This window comes from Lynx canadensis, chromosome D2 (genome assembly GCF_007474595.2).
Source record: "Lynx canadensis isolate LIC74 chromosome D2, mLynCan4.pri.v2, whole genome shotgun sequence".
Lineage (NCBI taxonomy): Eukaryota > Metazoa > Chordata > Mammalia > Carnivora > Felidae > Lynx > Lynx canadensis.
Window position 1 is genome coordinate 57,902,051 of NC_044313.2, and position 18,467 is coordinate 57,920,517.

Genomic DNA, 18,467 nt, shown 5'->3' on the forward strand with positions numbered 1-18,467 from the left:
GCCTGCTTTGGATTCTGTGTTTCCCTCTCTCTCTGCTCCTTCCTCACTTGTATTCTCTCTCTTTCTCTCAAAAATAAAGATTAAAAAAATTAATAATAAAAAAAGGAAATGAGTACCCAATTGTGCAGGTATTTTTTAAATAATGTTATTATTTTTAAACAGATTATAAATTTGTGTTTACCATATTGTAATAGTACAAGGAGGTATATGGTAAAAAAGTAAGTCCTTTCTCCCTGTATCCTACTTGTTACCTAGTTCCTTTCCCTAAAGACAACCGTTGCTATCAGTTTCTTATATATCCTTTCACAGAGATTTCAAACATTTATGTGTGACAATGTATGTATGTGTGTGTGTGTGTGTGTGTGTGTGTGTATACACACATCCACACCTACAGACACATACACACACCTATATATTTTTCATTAGGTAAATTGTAGAATACCATGTATATTATTGTTCACTTAAAGATTTAAGTTCACGTTAAAGATTAAATCTTGGGGCGCCTGGGTGGCTCAGTCGGTTAAGCGTCCGACTTCGGCTCAGGTCACGATCTCGTGGTCCGTGAGTTCGAGCCCCGCATCGGGCTCTGGGCTGATGGCTCAGAGCCTAGAGCCTGCTTCCCATTCTGTGTCTCCCTCTCTCTCTGCCCCTCCCCCGTTCATGCTCAGTCTCTCTCTGTCTCAAAAATAAATAAACGTTAATTAAAAAAAAAAAAAAAAGATTAAATCTTGCTGATCATTCCATATCAGTACTCATCAAGCTGTCTCATTTTTAATTAATAATGACATAATGTTTCATTGTATGGATGTACTGTAATTTATTTAAGTACCTCCTTGGCATTTCAATCTTTGCTTTTATTAGCAATCCTATAAGAGATAACTTTTTTTTTTAAAAGATTTAAAAACATTTTCTTTAACGTTTATTTCTGAGAGAGAGAGAGCTTGAACAGGTGAGGGGCAGAGAGAGAGGGAGACAGAATCCGAAGCAGGCTCTGTACTGTCAACGCAAAACCTGATATGGCACTTGAACCCATGAACTGTGGGTTCTGAGCCAAAGTCAGATGCTCAACCAAGGTGCCCCAAGACTTTTTTTAAAGTAGGCTCCATACCCAATGCAGAGCTTGAACTCATGACCCTGAGATCAAGAGTTGTATGCTGTACTAAGTAAGGCGCCCCTAAGAAATACCTTTATACATCTTTTATTTCACACCTGTGAGGCATATATTGGGTTAAATACTTAGAAGTGGAATTGTTGGGCCACAGAATATGTACACTTAAAACATTTAAAAAATCTTTTTATTTGGAAATAATTTCAAATTTAAAGAAAAGTTGCAAGATTAGTGCAGTCAACACTCATGTACTGTTTACTCAGATTCATCTGCTAAATGTGTGTGTGCGTGTGTATAGATTTTTTTCCCCTAAGGTTGTGTAGTATACATCTGGTATACACAATGGGCTGTATACCATGAAGATGCTAGCCATAGAACAGATTGAGCAGGGCCCTGGACATTCTGGGGTGCCCTGTGGGCTCAGGATGCTTACTGCAATGGGAAGAACTGATCTTGCTCACCTTGCCTTCAGGCCTTTACTCCCCATACTCTCTGTGGTTGGGGCCAGGCACGTGGTGATGTTTGATGGCTGGGTGAGGGGCCTAAGTGCTTGATGAGGCAGCTTGCTGCTAGCCAAGGACTTTGCTCATGGCTCGTTGTCACTAATGATGAGCCAGATGGGCTCAGGGCTTATGCCCCTGAAGTAAAAAATCATAATGTATAGTGTGTGTTTCCTAAGATTAGGCTTTTCTTTTATGTAATCACAATATGGTTTCAACGTCAGGAAATTTAATATTGGTAAAATACTTTTGTCTGATCTGTCCACATTTTTGTCCAATAATGTCCTTCCTTCATACCATCTTTTCCCCTCCAGGACAGGATCTAGTCTGGGTACATCTAGTATTTTGAATACTGAGGCTGGCTGACTCAGTTGGAATAGCATGTGACTCTTGATCTTGGGGTTGTGAGTTTGAGCCCCATGTTGAGTGTAGAGATTATTTAAATAAATAAACATTAAAAAAATATTTACTGAAATATTTATTTTTGAAGGAAAGAGAGCATGAGCAGGGTAGTGGCAGAGAGAGACGGAGACACAGAATCTGAAGCAGGCTCCAGGCTCTGAACTGTCAGCACAGAGCCCAATATGGGGCTTGAACTCATGAGCTGTGAGGTCATGACCTGAACTGAAATTGGATGCTTAACCGACTGAGCCACCCAGGCGCCCCAAAAATAAATAACATTTTTGATAATTATTGCCAAATTGTTCTCTATAGGCATTGTACTAGTTTACATGAATCCTTGTTTTCCCGCATTCTCGCCTACGTCTTCTTTTATCAACTGGAAGTTGCCAGATTTGAAGCAGCCTTTTGTAAGGCTAACCTTTGCCTCTGGTATTCTGAATGTATGATCATTTGGGGTATTTTGGTATTAGCAGTTGCTCTCTGGCTTGAGGAATTTCAGCTTCTCTTTCAGCTTGAGGTTGCTGCTATGCCCAGGAGACACAATCTTGGCAGAGCTAGGGTTGCTAATTTTGTCTTCCCTGCTGAACCAGTTCTTTTGGAGGGCTCAGAGGGTTCTGCTCTCTTTATTTTTAAGGTTGAATAATATTCCATTGTACATATGTACCACATTAAAAAAAAGATTTTTTTAAAAATGTCTGTTTATTATTGAGAGAGAGTGCATGAGCAGGGAAGGGGCAGAGAGCAGGGAGGACAGAGGATCCGAAGCGGGCTCTGTGCTAACAGCAGCGAGCCCCAAATGGGGCTTGAACCCACCAACCATGAAATCATGACCTGAGCTGAAGTCAGGCACTTAACTGACTGAGCTATCCAGGCACCCCCACAGAAGATTTTATTTATTTATTTTTTAAGTAAACTCTATCCCCAATGTGGGGCTTGAACTCATGACCCTGAGATCAAGAGTTATATGTTCTATGATTGAGCCAGCCAAGTGCCCCATGTATACACCGCGTTATATATCCGTTAATTAGTTGCTGAGTAACTTAAGTTGCTTATTTGGATATTTTTGTCCTTACTTAATTTTTTCATATTCATGCTTTCATGTTTAATCTCTTATTTTGGCAGGTATCGCTTAAATTTGAATCAAGATGAGATAAAACAAGAAGTAGAGGAGTATCTTCCTTCATTTTCTAAATGGGCCGGAGATTTCATGCATAAATATATTTCAACTGACTTCCCTCAGATGCAGCTCTCTCTGTAAGAAACTCATTTTGTTTATATGGTGTTCATATGTTCAGATTAGGATTTTATTCTGTATGTTGAATTAAAGCTTTTTAAAAGGTCAAGTTATTACAACTAGCTTTTGTTTGCTTATTTTATAAATTACAGTTCTGAGTGTCTTTCCAAAACCAAAATTAATCTAGTGAATAAAAATTCTATTTTCACTATAATAAACTCTTCTGATTTTTGTATGTCAGTATGTTTTTTAAATAGCCAATTTGTAAATATTGTGGGGGTCCTAATTTCATATATATTTCTATTACTATCATGTATGGACTATGTCATCTGTTGATTGTCCTGTGGATTTGTGCTTTATGTTTAAATCCTGCATTTAACCATTTAATGCTGTTTGGCATTGGGATTTTATTGTTTTCCCCCTTAAAGTAGCATTGATAATAGGTAATACTTTTTTTTTCTCTTTCATTATTTACTCATTCAAGAAATATTTATTGAATGCTTAATATGTGCCAAGTAATGATGTTCTATGTGCTGGGATTATCGTATGAAAAAAAAGCAGCTGACTTCAAGGTGCTTCTAGACTACTGAACAAGTAAATAACAGGGGGCTGGATTGTGATAAATGCAGTGTGGAATAATGTGAGAAGGAAAGTGGAGTTGGTAGTGGTGGTGGTGGGACATGTTTCCACTGAATGGTTGTGAAAGGCCTCTGTAATAAGCTGGTGTTGAGGTGAAGCCTGAAGGAAATCAAGGAGGTAACCGTGCAGCTGTCTCCAGGAAGAACGTTCCAGGTAAAAGCCCTGGGTGATGCACACTTGCCAGGGTGGCCGGAGCAGAGTGAGACAGGAAGGAGCAGAAGTAGCTTTCTTGGGGCCTTGGAAGAAGCCATGTCAGGACTTTGGCTGCTGTTCTGATTAGATAAGAAGCCACTGGAGAGTTTGCACAGAGGGTTTTGATTTAACTTTTTTTTTTTTTAAATGAGCAACATTTTCTTTTTCTTTTTTTTTTGAATAGGCACGGCTTCCATTCATGTAAATATTCTTAACTTTTTCTTAATATTCTTAATATTTGTTTTCAATATTCTTAGTATTTTATCTCAGGACATTTTGTGATCTGAATAACTTGTTTAAGACTTGTGCAACAGAAATCTTGGGAACCGTCAGTTCCTTTGATCAATTTGTTGTCTGAGGTTCCCTGGTTCAAAGGACAGCAGTGACTGGGTTGGCTTAGTTGGTTAAGTGTCTGACTTAGATTCACATCATGATCTTGCATCTCTATGGATTCAAGCCCTGCATCAGGCACTGCTGACAGCTCTAAGCCTGGATCCTGCTTCAGATTCTGTGTCTCCTTCTCTCTCTGCCCCTCCCCCTCTTGCACTCTATCTCTCAAAAATAAACATTAAAAAAAATTTTTTTTTTAATAAAGAAAAAAGGAGATACTGAGACCAGATGTGAATCCCAGTTTTGCCACAATTTAGCTGTGTGACTTAACCCCTGTACTAGTTTATGCATTGCTCAGATTTACTTTTAAAAGGCTCATTCTGGCTGCGTTTTTGGGACTATGATGTAGGATAAGGGCAGAAGTAGACCAATTTGGAGGCTCTTTCAAGAATCCAAGTAAGAGAAGCCGGTGGCTTAGACCACAGTGAGAGTTGTGGAAGTGATGAGAATCAGTTGGATTTTGGTCAGACTTGAGAGGTAGGAACTGATAGATTTTGGATTGGATGTGGAGTAAGAGGGAAAGAATAGTCAGCAGTGATTCTAGGGGAGCAGGTGTGTTTAGAAGGGCATCAAGAGAGACTGGTAGAGGAGGATTTGGAGACAGGGAGTTAGACAACCATACTGAGAGGTTGTTCTATGGAATGGTAGGCAGAGGCTCATGTGGGGTTAAGAGAGATTTGCTGTTGTTTTGAAGATGGGAAGTATGACATGTTCATATGTTGACAGGGAGAGTTCCACAGAGAAGGCAGAATTCATCCTGAGAGATGGGAGAGTTCAGTTATGTCTTGAGTATGGAGAAGGAATGAGGGTACACTAGTGGAAGGGTTGACTATGAGAACACTTATTTCCTGGCATTGAAATCTCAGAAGTGGACTATTTCATCAAAGATATTTAGAAATTTTACAACCTTTTACATATTGCTAGAATTCTCTGAGAATTTTGTAATCATTTTAGAAGGTTGCTAGTAATGTTTAATGTCCTGTGTCTGGGGTGCCTGGGTGGCTCAGTCGGTTAAGTGTCAAACTCTTGATTTTGGCTCAGGTTTTGATCTCACAGTTGTGAGATCCAGCCCCAAGTCAGGCAGCGCAGAAGTTTCTTGGGATTCTCTCTTCCTCTCTGTCTCTCTGCTCTTCCCCCTGCATTGGGCTCAGTGCTGATAGCATGGAGCCTGCTTGGGATTCTCTCCCTCCCTTTCTCTGCCCCCTCCCTTGCTCACTCTCTTCTTTGTCTCTCAAAAATAAATAAATAAGCTTTAAAAAAAAATGATAATTTAAGAAATCCTATATCTGCCAGCAGGATTTTAATTATTTTTATTTATTTTATTATTATTATTTACAGTTCAGTGACTCTCAGTATATTTGTAGAGTTGTGCACCATTACCACAATCAGTTTGCCAGGATTTAGATTTTTATATTATTTTATTTATTATTTTTTTGATTTTGAAATACATATTTATTTATAAATTAAACTTTAAAATAAACTAAATTTAATTTAATTTTTTTTAGAGAGAGAGAACACTTGAGCAGGGAGGGGGGCAGAAGAAATGAGAAAATCTTAAGCAGACTCCAGGGCTCAGTCCCCCGACCCTGGGATGATGACCTGAGCTGAAATCAAGAGTAGGATGCTTAACTGACTGAGCCACCTAGGTGCCCCCTTGTAGTGTTTTGTTTTTTTTCAATGTTTATTTATTTTTGAGAAAGAGAACGCATGTAAGCTGGGCAGCAGCAGAGAGAAGGGGACAGAGGATCCAAAGTGGGCTCTGTGCTGACAGCAGCGAGACTGATGTGAGACTCGAACTTGTGAACCGTGAGATCATGACCTGAGCCAAAGTCCAACACCCAGGTGTCCCCCACCCAACCCCCAGCCTCTTGTAGTGTTTTTTATAAATTTATAAATGCTTCATTCTTTGTTATTTCTTTGGAGCAGATTGCCTGTGTCTAGGATGGGGCATGGATCTTGGTACTTTAGTCTTCATTGTGATAAACAACTAAGTGTTTATTAAGTAGTCATTCTTTTCTTGATTCCTTGCATTGTTTTGTAGTATTTCTGTCATTCTGGTCTCTATTGATTTTCTGTAATAATTACAAGCTGAATTTTTGATTTCTCTTGTTCCTAATTGTTTCTTTATCCTTATTTACCCTCTCTCACTGCACACCTTTCTTTTCCTTTCTTGTTTATTTTGGAGTTCTTTAAATTTGCTTGAAAGTTAAAATTGTAGTGAATATCCATTTTCATGGTTGTTTCAGATATTAGCTTTTCTTTTACTCTTTAATTGTTTTAGCATTTTGTCTCCATGTTTTTTCTTTTGGTTAAAACTTATTGTTTTTACAGTCATAAGCTGCATTTTCTCATAGACTCATGGACTTAACCTATTCAGCAAACATGTATTCCATATGCTGTGTCTGTGCTCAGGATTATGCTAGGTACTAGTGTTACAGGGAGACTAACTCTCTCCAAAACTCTGTTGCTGGTAGTTGAAAACATAGGAGTGGAGGGCATTGCTCAAAGAAAACATGCAGGGCAACAGAAGAGGCACAGAACTCTGGGAGGTAAGGGTGTGCTATGTAAGGACAGAGGGGGAGATGAGTAGACTCCATCAAAGGAGGCTGAGGGATTAGGATGGATCAATAAGGGATTTGGTAGGCTGGAAGAAGTATATCAGGAAGCTGGGGAAAAGGTGGGATTCAGAGTTGTTTTTGACTTGAAATATAGTGTGACTTGTTTAGGTTTTATATGAAAAACAGTGATGGAGTTGAGTCTATAGTAGGAACCAAGATTCCCAGCTCAGTGTTCTCATCTCTGTGTTTTGGTACAAGATTTTTCTTTGTCTCAGTTATTTCTAATGGAATCTTATATGTGAAGAAGGCGCTCCTCTGTATTTTAGCTTGTGCCCTTTTCCCAGCAGTTTATAGCCAGTCTTTAAAAAAACAAAACAAAACAAAACCAACGACAACAAAAAATTTAGTATATAGCACAGAGAATGAGTCCTTTATTTATTTTTTAATTTTTTAATGTTTATTTTGAGAAAGAGAGAGAGAGAGAGAGAGAGACTGTGTGAGCGGGGGAGGAGCAGAGAGAGAAAGAGACACAGAATCTGAATCAGGCTCCAGGCTCTGAGCTATCAGCACAGAACCCGATGCAGGGCTCAAACTCACAAGCCGTGAGATCATGACCTGTGCCAAAGTCAGATGCTTAACCAACTAAGTCACCCAGGCATCCCAAGAATGAGACCTTTAAAAGCCTTTTAAAGAGACAACTTTCTCATCAATTGGTGGTAAATGTATATTTTCTTCATTTTCATGATAATCTATTCTCCATCAGGTCCTTCTTGAAGGAGTTTTATAGCATTATGTTGATTAAAATCATAGTAGTTGAATTCAAATACTGTCATTTATTCCACAGATCTAGGTGTAAAATCACATTACCCTTTTTTCTAGGGGAATTAATTTTATTAGCAACATTAACAGTTTCATTACCTATCTTCTATTAAGTATATATGTAACATTTTGTGAATAATAAAGTTTGTGTTATTTCACCGCATATTTGAATATATAACACAATTAGATAACATTTGGATAGAGAAAACAATAATATTTAAGAAATTTCAGATAAGTTGTAGCTTTCTTGAATTTCATACATACCTGGAGATTATATTTGAAGCATCCTGAAACAGCTAAAAAAGTGACTGAAGGGGGCGCCTGGGTGGCTCGGTTGGTTAAGCATCCGACTTCGGCTCAGGTCAAGGTCTCACGTTCCGTGAGTTCGAGCCCCGCGTCGGGCTCTGTGCTGACAGCTGAGTCTGGAGCCTGTTTCGGATTCTGTGTCTCCCTCTCTCTCTGCTCCTCCCCTGTTCATGCTCTGTCTCTCTCTGTCTCAAAAATAAATAAACGTTAAAAAAAATTAAAAAAAAAAAAGTGACTGAAGGTGGCAATTTTTCTCTTAAAAAATATTCTCATTTGTTAAGAAATAGCTGCTGATATAAATAAATAACATAAAATTAGTAAACCAGAGTCAACTAAATCATGTATTCTGATGGTTATAATAAATCTCAATTTTTATATGTCATAAAATACTTAAAAAAAATTTTTTTTTTTTTGAGAGAGAGTGAGCCTGTGAACCAGGAAGGGGCAGAGAGAGAGGGAGAGAGAGAATGCCAAGCAGGCTCTGCACCATCATTGCAGAGCCACATGTGGGACCCAAACCCACGAACCGTGAGATCATGACCCAAGCCGAAATTAAGACTGCTTAACTGATTGAGTCACCCAGGTGCCCTTAAACTACATTTTATTACTAGAAAAATTTTCCTTTTCATGTAAGATTTCCATTAGATTTAATATCTTATTTGGCTTTGAGTCTGAAATAGGATTAATAAAAGTTAGTGCTTATCTGACTTTTCTCCTGAAGAATAACTTACTGCTCTGAAAATAAATCTTAGATCTAAGAAAAGTATAAGAGGCTTGGAAAGTTATTTTCATCCCCTAATTCCTTTGATGTTTATAGATTTTTTTTTCCCTCCTTCCTGTGCTCTTGGCTTTCTTAACAGTTAAGATATTAAACTCAGAACCTCTTGTAATACAAACAACAATGCTGAGTACTTAGTTTTAAATATTGATAGTGACAGAGATGGATTCATTTAATGATTAAGTAAAGAAAACAATGAGTAAATGTAGGAGCACATGAGGTCCTTTTGAAGATAGTTGTGGGGAGTATAGCGGTGAAGTGTTGGATAATCAAGACACACACTGCATAGGTGATGGGGAAAGGTAGCTCATACACAGTTTAATATGGTGTTAATGAAGAACACACCTTTGCTACCCTGGGTGCAACCATATTCAAGCCATTTTATATTAATCAGTGTAATAATTGTATACCAGAATATTCAGATTGGTATTGTGGCTTCCATAGTCTAAATAGACTTCTCTAGTAATCTAGGACTGGGGAATTTAAAGGCCCAAGTTAGGAAGATTGTAGTAGAAATGAACTGAAAAGGATAGATGATAAACATTAAGAAAATTTATTTTTTTTAATTTTTTTTTATTTTTTTTTTATATATATGAAATTTATTGACAAATTGGTTTCCATACAACACCCAGTGCTCATCCCAAAAGGTGCCCTCCTCAATACCCATCACCCACCCTCCCCTCCCTCCCACCCCCCATCAACCCTCAGTTTGTTCTCAGTTTTTAACAGTCTCTTATGCTTTGGCTCTCTCCCACTCTAACCTCTTTTTTTTTTTCTTTTCCTTCCCCTCCCCCGTGGGTTCCTGTTAAGTTTCTCAGGATCCACGTAAGAGTGAAACCATATGGTATCTGTCTTTCTCTGTATGGCTTATTTCACTTAGCATTACACTCTCCAGTTCCATCCACGTTGCTACAAAAGGCCATATTTCATTTTTTCTCATTGCCACGTAGTATTCCATTGTGTATATATACCACAATTTCTTTATCCATTCATCAGTTGATGGACATTTAGGCTCTTTCCATCATTTGGCTATTGTTGAGAGTGCTGCTATGAACATTGGGGTACAAGTGCCCCTATGCATCAGTACTCCTGTATCCCTTGGATAAATTCCTAGCAGTGCTATTGCTGGGTCATAGGGTAGGTCAATTTTTAATTTTCTGAGGAACCTCCACACTGCTTTCCAGAGCGGCTGCACCAATTTGCATTCCCACCAACAGTGCAGGAGGGTTCCCGTAAACATTAAGAAAATTTAAATTACATTAGTTAGAGGCTATAGGATAGCAGTTCTCAAACTTGAGCATGCATCAGGATCACTTGCAGAGTTTGTGAAACAAATTGCTCAGCTTCACCCAGAGAGTTTCTGATTGAGTAGGTCTGGAGTGGAGCCTGAGAATTTGCTTTTATAACAAGTTCCCAGGTGATGCTGATGCTGCCAGTCTAGGAGCCACACTTTGAGAATCACTGCTATAAAGGTATGTGGATGGTTTCCCATCCCTACATTCTCTGTTGTAAAATGAAGTTAATGCCAGCATATGAGAAACGAGCTAAGTGTTCTAATTAAGTATTTTTGTGTTTTGTTTTTTAGGCCAAGTGATGGTAGTAACAGTAATTCAACGTGTAATATTGAAGTCATAAATTCATTGGATATTGAAGAAAGCATTTGGTCCCCTAGGTTTGGATTGAAAGGCAAAATAGATGTCACAGTTGGTGTGAAAATACATCGAGGATATAAAACGAAATATAAGATAATGCCTTTGGAACTTAAAACTGGCAAAGAATTAAATTCTATTGAACATCGTAGTCAGGTGGGTATAAGTCTTAATAAGAAAATTGGGAGTTTCTGGGTGGGTCAGTTGGTTAAGTGATTCTTGATTTTGGCTCAAGTCATCTCATGGTTTGTAGATCAAGTCGTGTGTCGTGCTTGAGATTCTCTCTCTCTACCCCTTCTCCACTTGCACTCTCTCTCAAAATAAATACATTTAAAAAATATATATATTTGGGGCGCCTGGGTGGCTCAGCCGGTTAAGCGTCTGACTTTAGCTTAAGTCATGATCTCATGGTTTGTGGGTGCTAGTCCCATGCGGGCCCTGTGTTGGCAGTTCAGAGCCTCGAGCCTGCTTCGGATTCTGTGTCTCCCTCTCTCCCTGCCTCTTCCCCGCTCATACTCTGTCTCCCTCTCTTTCTCACTCTCAAAAATAAATAAAACATTAAAACAATGAAAAAAAAAATAGGTCTGAAAAAAATGTAGGTCTGCTTACATATTTTGGTTCAATTTGTATAATTGTTATTTAAGTTTCATATAGTACTTTTTTTTTTTTTTTAATTTTTTTTTTTTTTTCAACGTTTATTTATTTTTGGGACAGAGAGAGACAGAGCATGAACGGGGGAGGGGCAGAGAGAGAGGGAGACACAGAATCGGAAGCAGGCTCCAGGCTCTGAGCCATCAGCCCAGAGCCTGACGCGGGGCTCGAACTCAGGGACTGCGAGATCGTGACCTGGCTGAAGTCGGACGCTTAACCGACTGCGCCACCCAGGCGCCCCTTTTTTTTTTTTTTTTAATAATCTCTACACCCAACATGGGGCTCAAACTCATGACTCCTAAATCAAGAGTCATATGCTCTTCTAACTGAGCCAGCCAGGAGCCCCTCAGTCCTTTTCAATTTGGGACGTACCCAGAGTACTCAATTTGTTTATAAATGTATACATAGCTATAGCAGAAAGTTTTCCCCAGCAAAGAAATATGATAGCTGAATTTGTAGGCCAGTGTTGCCAAGTTTATGCTGCCAAACTATGAAACAGATACTCCTAAAAAAATAATTCTTTGGTGATAAAAGTTGCAGAAACCAAGTATATTTGAAGATGTAATGATGCATGTTAGCGTATTAAAGTTTCTGAGAAATCTTAAAGTAATATGGATTTGTATTAGGTATGTATAAACCCAACAGTCTTTTATTGTCTTCCAAAACGATCTGGAATTTATATTATTTATAATGACTTAAAGCAATTAACATGAAATTTTATTTTGTTTTCTAATTATTTTCTTTTTAAAAATTTTTTTATTCTTCATTTAATTTATTTTTTTAAATTTACATTCAAGTTAGTTGTCATATAGTACAACAGTGATTTCAGTAGATTCCTTAATGCCCCTTACCTATTCAGCCCATCCCCCCCTCCCAATTTTCTCATTATTTTCATTCCCTCTGCCCATCTCCACATTGGAAGTCTGTGGCATATTCTAAACAGTTTTTTTTTTTTGTTTTTTTTTTTTTTAAGCTTATTTATTTATTTTGAGAGAGAGAGAGCGCACATGTGGAGGAGGAGCAGAGAGAGAGACAAGGGGAGAGAGAATCCCAGGCAGGCTCCATACTATCAGTGCAGAGCCCAATGTGGGGCTTGAACCCACCAACTGCAAGATGATGCCCCGAGCCAAAATCAAGAGTTGGATGCTTAACCGACTGAGCCCAGATGCCCCAAATATTTTTTTAAGTTTATTTATGTTCTAGACAGTTTTATACCAACAAAGGTAAAACTAAAAGATAGTACTATTATTGTATTTTTATGGTATAATATATATTATGGGAATAAATAATATAACATAGCATTTGTAATATAACCTAAATTTCCTTTTGCCCTTGGAATTTTACATGATATTTCAGCAGATTTATTTATTTATTTATTTATTTTAGTTTCAACAGATTTTATATAAAGTACTGTTCGGATTCAAAATACTTAATTAGCAATTAAAGGGACTTTTTCTCATTAAATCTGTCTCACCATTCTTAATTGTATACCCATCACCAAATGTTCCCATGCAAGCTTTTCCATTTGGGAATTGGTGTTTCACCCCTTATTGGGTTTTACAGATATTGGAGGTAGAGGAAAAAATAGATTTCTGCTATTAGAAGACTTGAACTTTTCACTTTGGCAATACAGGAATGGCTAAAATAATGAATTAAAGATTAAATTAATTAAAGATTAAAGCTCTCTTGAGGAAGGAAAATCATGCCAAGATATAAGAAAAGCTGTTTTTGAAGTCAAAGATTTGAAAAATAGTGTTCTATGTACATGTGACCGAAAATTTTATTTTTTTAATGACAAGTTTGATTGAAATCACTTTTGATTGCTAAAAGGAAGAGAAATATAAAAGCATTTTAGCATCTAAAGTTGTCAAGATTCAAAGACATTCTAAGGTTGCCATTCTGACTCTACCTTCAAGAATATTACTGTATACAAAGAATATTAATTGTAATTAATTTTAGTCAGTTGAAACTTTTATCTTTGCAAGAAGAGAAGCTACAAGAAGAATTTTAAGAATAATAGAGTATTTCTTGTATTAAAACACGAGGAAAATGATTAGAGCAAGGCTCAAACAAAAATATTGGAATTTATGGGGCGCCTGGGTGGCTCAGTCGGTTGGGTGGCCGACTTCGGCTCAGGTCATGATCTCGCAGTCTGTGGGTTCGAGCCCCACGTCGGGCTCTGTGCTGACAGCTCGGAGACTGAAGCCTGTTTCAGATTCTGTGTCTCCCTCTCTCTGACCCTCCCCCATTCATGCTCTGTCTCTCTCTGTCTCAAAAATAAATAAACATTAAAAAAAAATTTTTTTTTTAAATATTGGAATTTATATTGCATATTCACTATTCAAGAATGAAGGAGGGGCACCTGGGTGGCTCAGTGGGTTGAGAATCTGACTCTTAATTTCTGCTCAGGTCATGACCCCAGGGTCGTGGGATTGAGCCCCAGGTTGGGCTCTAGGTAGAAGATGGAGCCTGCTTATGATTCTCTCTCCCTCTGCCACTTTCCCCTAGTCATGCGTGTGCGTTCTCTCTCTCTCTCCCTCTCTCTCTCTCTAAAATTAACAACAACAACAAAAAGTAAAAAAGAGACATTGAAGAAATTACAGTAAACCATTGAGTTATATAGGTATTGGGGATGAGGAAAGACATATATATCCCTTCTTAGAAGATCTGACTGTTTCACTTTGGTAATGCAGAAAAAGCTCATGTTATAGACTAACTTAATTTAAGGAAGGTCTTTATAAATGGATAATGTTACCAAAACTCATGTCTTTTTTCTTTTTTTTTTCTGTTTGTTTATTTATTGAGAGCAGGAGAGAGCACGTGGGGAAGGGGCAGAGAGAGAGGGAAAAGAGAATCCCAAGAAGGCTTCACACTCAGCACGGAGCCCCACGTGGGGTCGATCTCATGGACCATGAGATCATGACCTGAGCAGAAATCAAGAGTCAGATGCTCAAACAACTGAGCTCCCCAGGCCCCCCTAAATTTTGTTATTTTTTTTGTCTTTTTTTTTTTTTTTAAGTTTATTTATTTGAGAGAGAGAAAGAGCAGGGAAGGGGCAGAGAAAGAAGGAGAGAGAGAATCCCACACAGGCTTTGTGCTGACAGTGCAGAGTCTGATGTGAGACTCAAACCCATGAATCATGAGATCATGGCCTGAGCCAGTCAGATGCTTAACCAACTTAGCCACCCAGGAGCCCCAATTTTGTTATTTTTTTAAAGTAAGCTCTCAGCATGGGGTTTGAATTCCCAACCTTGACATGAAGAGTCACATGCTCTGCTGACTGAGCCAGCCAGGCACCCCTAAAACACATTTAAAAAAAAAATGTTTGTAATGTTTATTTATTTTTGAGAGAGAGATGGAGACAGAGCATGAATGGGGGCAAGGTGGGGGGGCGGGCAGAAGAGAGAGAAGACATAGAATCCAAAGCAGGCTCCAGGCTCTGAGCTGTCCACACAGAGCCTGATGCAGGGCTCAAACTCACAAACCATGAGATCATGACCTGAGCCAAAGTCAGATGCCTAACTGACTGAGCCACCCAGGCACCCAAAACACATTTTTTAAAGGAAAAATATTATATGGAGCTATGATATCTAAACCAGCTTATAAAAAAAAAAAAACCTGTTTAACTTGTGATACAGTTGAATTATAATAATACTGTAAAATTTCAACCCAATTTCCTTTTGTTACAATATAAGAAAATGTCATTTCAGATACTTTTCCCTTCTAATAAGTTCCAGCATCAGAGTTCTTTATATTCCTTCCTTCTGCCTCAGTTCCTTTGGAGGGAAAAATAGCACAGAAAGAAACAATTTCAGATGACTCCCTTGGTCTACAGCCCCAAGGCTCTACCCTGTCACTTATGGATTCATTTTAATTTAAAAAAGTTTTTCAAAAGTTTTATTTGGTACCTATGCTGTATCAGGGAACACGAACACGAGTAGTATGTTTGTAAAACTGCCTCCCAAAACATGCTTCATAGGCTCAAATATTGAAGCAACAGCCCTTCATCAGGATATTATGTAAGGGCATCTTGATTTGGGATCAAGCACCACATCAGGTTCTGTGTTGACAGCCAGGAGCCTGCTTGGGATTCTCTCTCTCTCTCTCTCTCTCTCTCTCTGTTTCTCTGCCCCTCCCCAGCTTTTGTGTGCATGCTCTCTCTGTCAAAATAAATAAAATTTAAAATAATATATTTTATTTTTAAGTAATCTTTACATGCAATGGGGGGCTCCAACTCAAGCCCGAGATCAAGAGTCTGATGCTCTACTGACTGAGCCAGCCAGGTGCCCCATTATATTTTAAATATAGCTTAGAAAACAAGAATGTAATTATAATTTGACGTATGTAGGCATGTTAATTACAATGACTGGTGTTGGTATTTTAGAATGATTTAAAGACAAATCATTCAACATTTTCATCTTGGAAATCTCTTGGAAAACAAGCTAACTTGTTAGTAGGGTGTCTGTGACTGAATGACTTGCCATTACTGCTAAGGTGTTTTCACGAACTGTAAACCAGCTGTTTCTAACTTGTCTTAGATGGTTTCCCAGGAGAGCACCACATAAATTTAACGCAGTTAATAATGACTCATGCTCTGCAAAAAGCAGTGAACGCTGTAGAGTTAGTCTCACTTAGTTGTCCCAGTAACTATGACATAAGTAACACGCATTTTTGTGTTTAGTTCACTTATTTATTTTATTTAGTTCACTTATTTTAAACAGGGAAAATAGTGTCTAAAGTCTGTTAACTTCAGAATGTGAAATATAGTTTGGTTAATTTCCCTCTTTAATTTATTGGAAATCTAAATATTTACTAAGAAAAATTCTATGTATCTCTTTTTGGTGTAAAACTGAGAAGTATAAACAGTGGTCATGTTGTGGAAATTAAATATTTGTCATTGAATTATCCTGTTACCTCTACTAATTTGCCTTGTATTGTTTTCAAAATGGAAATAACTTCATTTGACCTTTTGATTTTAAAATTACAATATGTGTTGATTGCTAAACATGCATGGAAATATGAGAGCTCAAGTTTTATTTGACAAAATGTACAATGTTTTTTCACAGCTTGTTCTGTACACACTGCTAAGTCAAGAGAGGAGAGCTGATCCAGAGGCCGGTCTGCTCCTTTACCTCAAGACTGGCCACATGTACCCTGTGCCCGCCAAACATCTTGATAAAAGAGGTTGAGCTGTTCTCTCTCAATTCACTTCCCTGGGTTTTGTTTGTTTGTTTTTTTCCTTTAACCTTTGGCAATCTGTGTATATACCTGGCAGTATCCACTATATTTGCTAGGCCTAATACAGGTTGTAATGTGTAGTTGTGGATTGATTGATTGATTGATTGATTGTGGTATATTTTTAAAAGAATTTGAACAATATACTGTATAGATGAAAACATTAACCTTTTAAAGTTTTATTATTCAAAAATTTATTTTAAGCTTCCTGTCTTATATTTGAGACATTCTAGATAGCTGTATTCATCCTTAAAATTTAATTATAAATACCAACTTCACAATATTTACTGTTTATGAGATATATGGTTGTTTAAAAGAACTTATCAAGTGAGCAACAGTTGAAGGAAATATATGCCAATTTGTTAACAGTGGTTATTCTAGTGTAATGGGAAATACGAATGTTGTTTATTTTATGTTTTTAAATCTGAAAGCTTTATGTGAGAAGGATATGTAATAAGCTTTACTTAATTCTTAAACTACCCCCCTTTTTCCCCCATAGAATTATTAAGGCTAAGAAACCAGATGGCATTCTCTTTGTCTAACCGTATTAGCAAATCTTCTATTGGAAAGGAGAAGACAAACCTTGCTCCTTTGCCACAAATAATTGAGGAAGAGCAAACTTGTAAATACTGTTCACATGTTGGCAACTGTGCTCTTTATAGCAGGTAAAAACATTGCCTTCCAAAAGTATTCGTTCCAGTTAAGTATTTACTCAACTTAAAAGGATTTAACTTTGTTGTATGGTCTGGCATTGATGATTTCATTTTAGTTATTTTTCTTTGTGGGTAGTATTCCTAAAATGAAGAGAGTAGGGGGAATAAAAGTACAGTTCATATTTTGTAAGCAGCCTTTTTCCTTGGGGAATAATAGAATGCATTCTAAGCTTTTTCCAAAAGTGGTTACTTATTTTTGCTGCAAATAGTTTCTGGGGAAATGAAATAATTTTAGGACTTAATGGAATCTGGTTAAGGGACGTCTGGCTGGCTCAACTGGTCTGGCTGGCTCAACATGCGAATTGATCTCGGAGTTGTAAGTTTGAACCCCATGTAGAGTGTAGAGATTACTTAAAAATAAAAAATCTTTGGAGCACCTGGGCGGCTCAGTTGGTTGGGCGTCTGACTCTTGATTTCATCTCAGGTCATGATCTCATTGTTGGTGGAGTTGAGCCCTACATCGGGCTTTGCACTGACAGTGGAGCCTCCTTGGGATTCTCTTTCTCCCTCTCTCTCTGCCCCTCCCCTACTGATGTCCTCTCTCTTTCTCTCTCTTTTTCTCAAATAAACATTAAAAAAAATAATAATTTAAATTTAAAAAATTAAAAAAAAATTTAATGTTTATTTATTTTTGAGAGAGAGAGAGTGCAAGCAGTGGAGGGGGAGAGAGAGAGGGAGACACAGCATTTGAAGCAGGCTCCAGGTTCTGAGCTGTCAGCACAGAGCCCAATGCAGGGCTCAAACTCACGAACCGTGAGATCATGACCTGAGCCGAAGTCAGACGCTCAACCGACTGAGCCACCCAGGTACCCCAAAATAAAAAATCTTAAAAAGAGAAAAAGGGAATTAGTATAGGAATTCTAAGTAACTTTTCTTAAATGATATTTAAGAAATCTTCCAGTTCTTAGTTGCTATTTTAATTTCATGCCTTGTCTAGTTAAAAACAGGGAAATTGTTTCTTTTAGTATGATTCAACAGACTTGTTTTGTTTATAGATGTCTATTTTTCTTTTCTTTTTTTAAGATTTTTTTTTTTTTTTTTTTTAGGTGATCTCTATACCCAGCATGGGGCTCTAACTTCCAGTCTTGAGATAAAGAGTTGCATGCTTTACTGACTAAGCTAGCCAGGTGCCTATATGTGTATTTTTCTATGTATGGAGAGTTTATTAGGTGTCTTATGGACCTTCGTAGGCCAGTGGAAATCTTGAAGGACACAAAAAAGTAGTTAGATGTAAATACAGAGTAGGAAACAATATCAAAGCAAGACCAAAGTTCTTTTGTTTAAGTCCAAAGT

The 18,467-nt window shown here is 37.7% G+C and overlaps 1 protein-coding gene across 1 annotated transcript in view; it reads left to right on the plus strand.

The window, feature by feature from the left end:
- DNA2 (DNA replication helicase/nuclease 2) overlaps positions 1-18,467 on the plus strand; it is a 53,482-nt gene that overhangs the window by 10,746 nt on the left and 24,269 nt on the right. The window contains exons 5-8 of the mRNA XM_030334660.2: positions 3,133-3,264; positions 10,512-10,731; positions 16,293-16,410; positions 16,961-17,126. Coding sequence (XP_030190520.1) covers positions 3,133-3,264; positions 10,512-10,731; positions 16,293-16,410; positions 16,961-17,126 — 636 coding nt within the window. The remainder of the gene's footprint in view (positions 1-3,132; positions 3,265-10,511; positions 10,732-16,292; positions 16,411-16,960; positions 17,127-18,467) is intronic.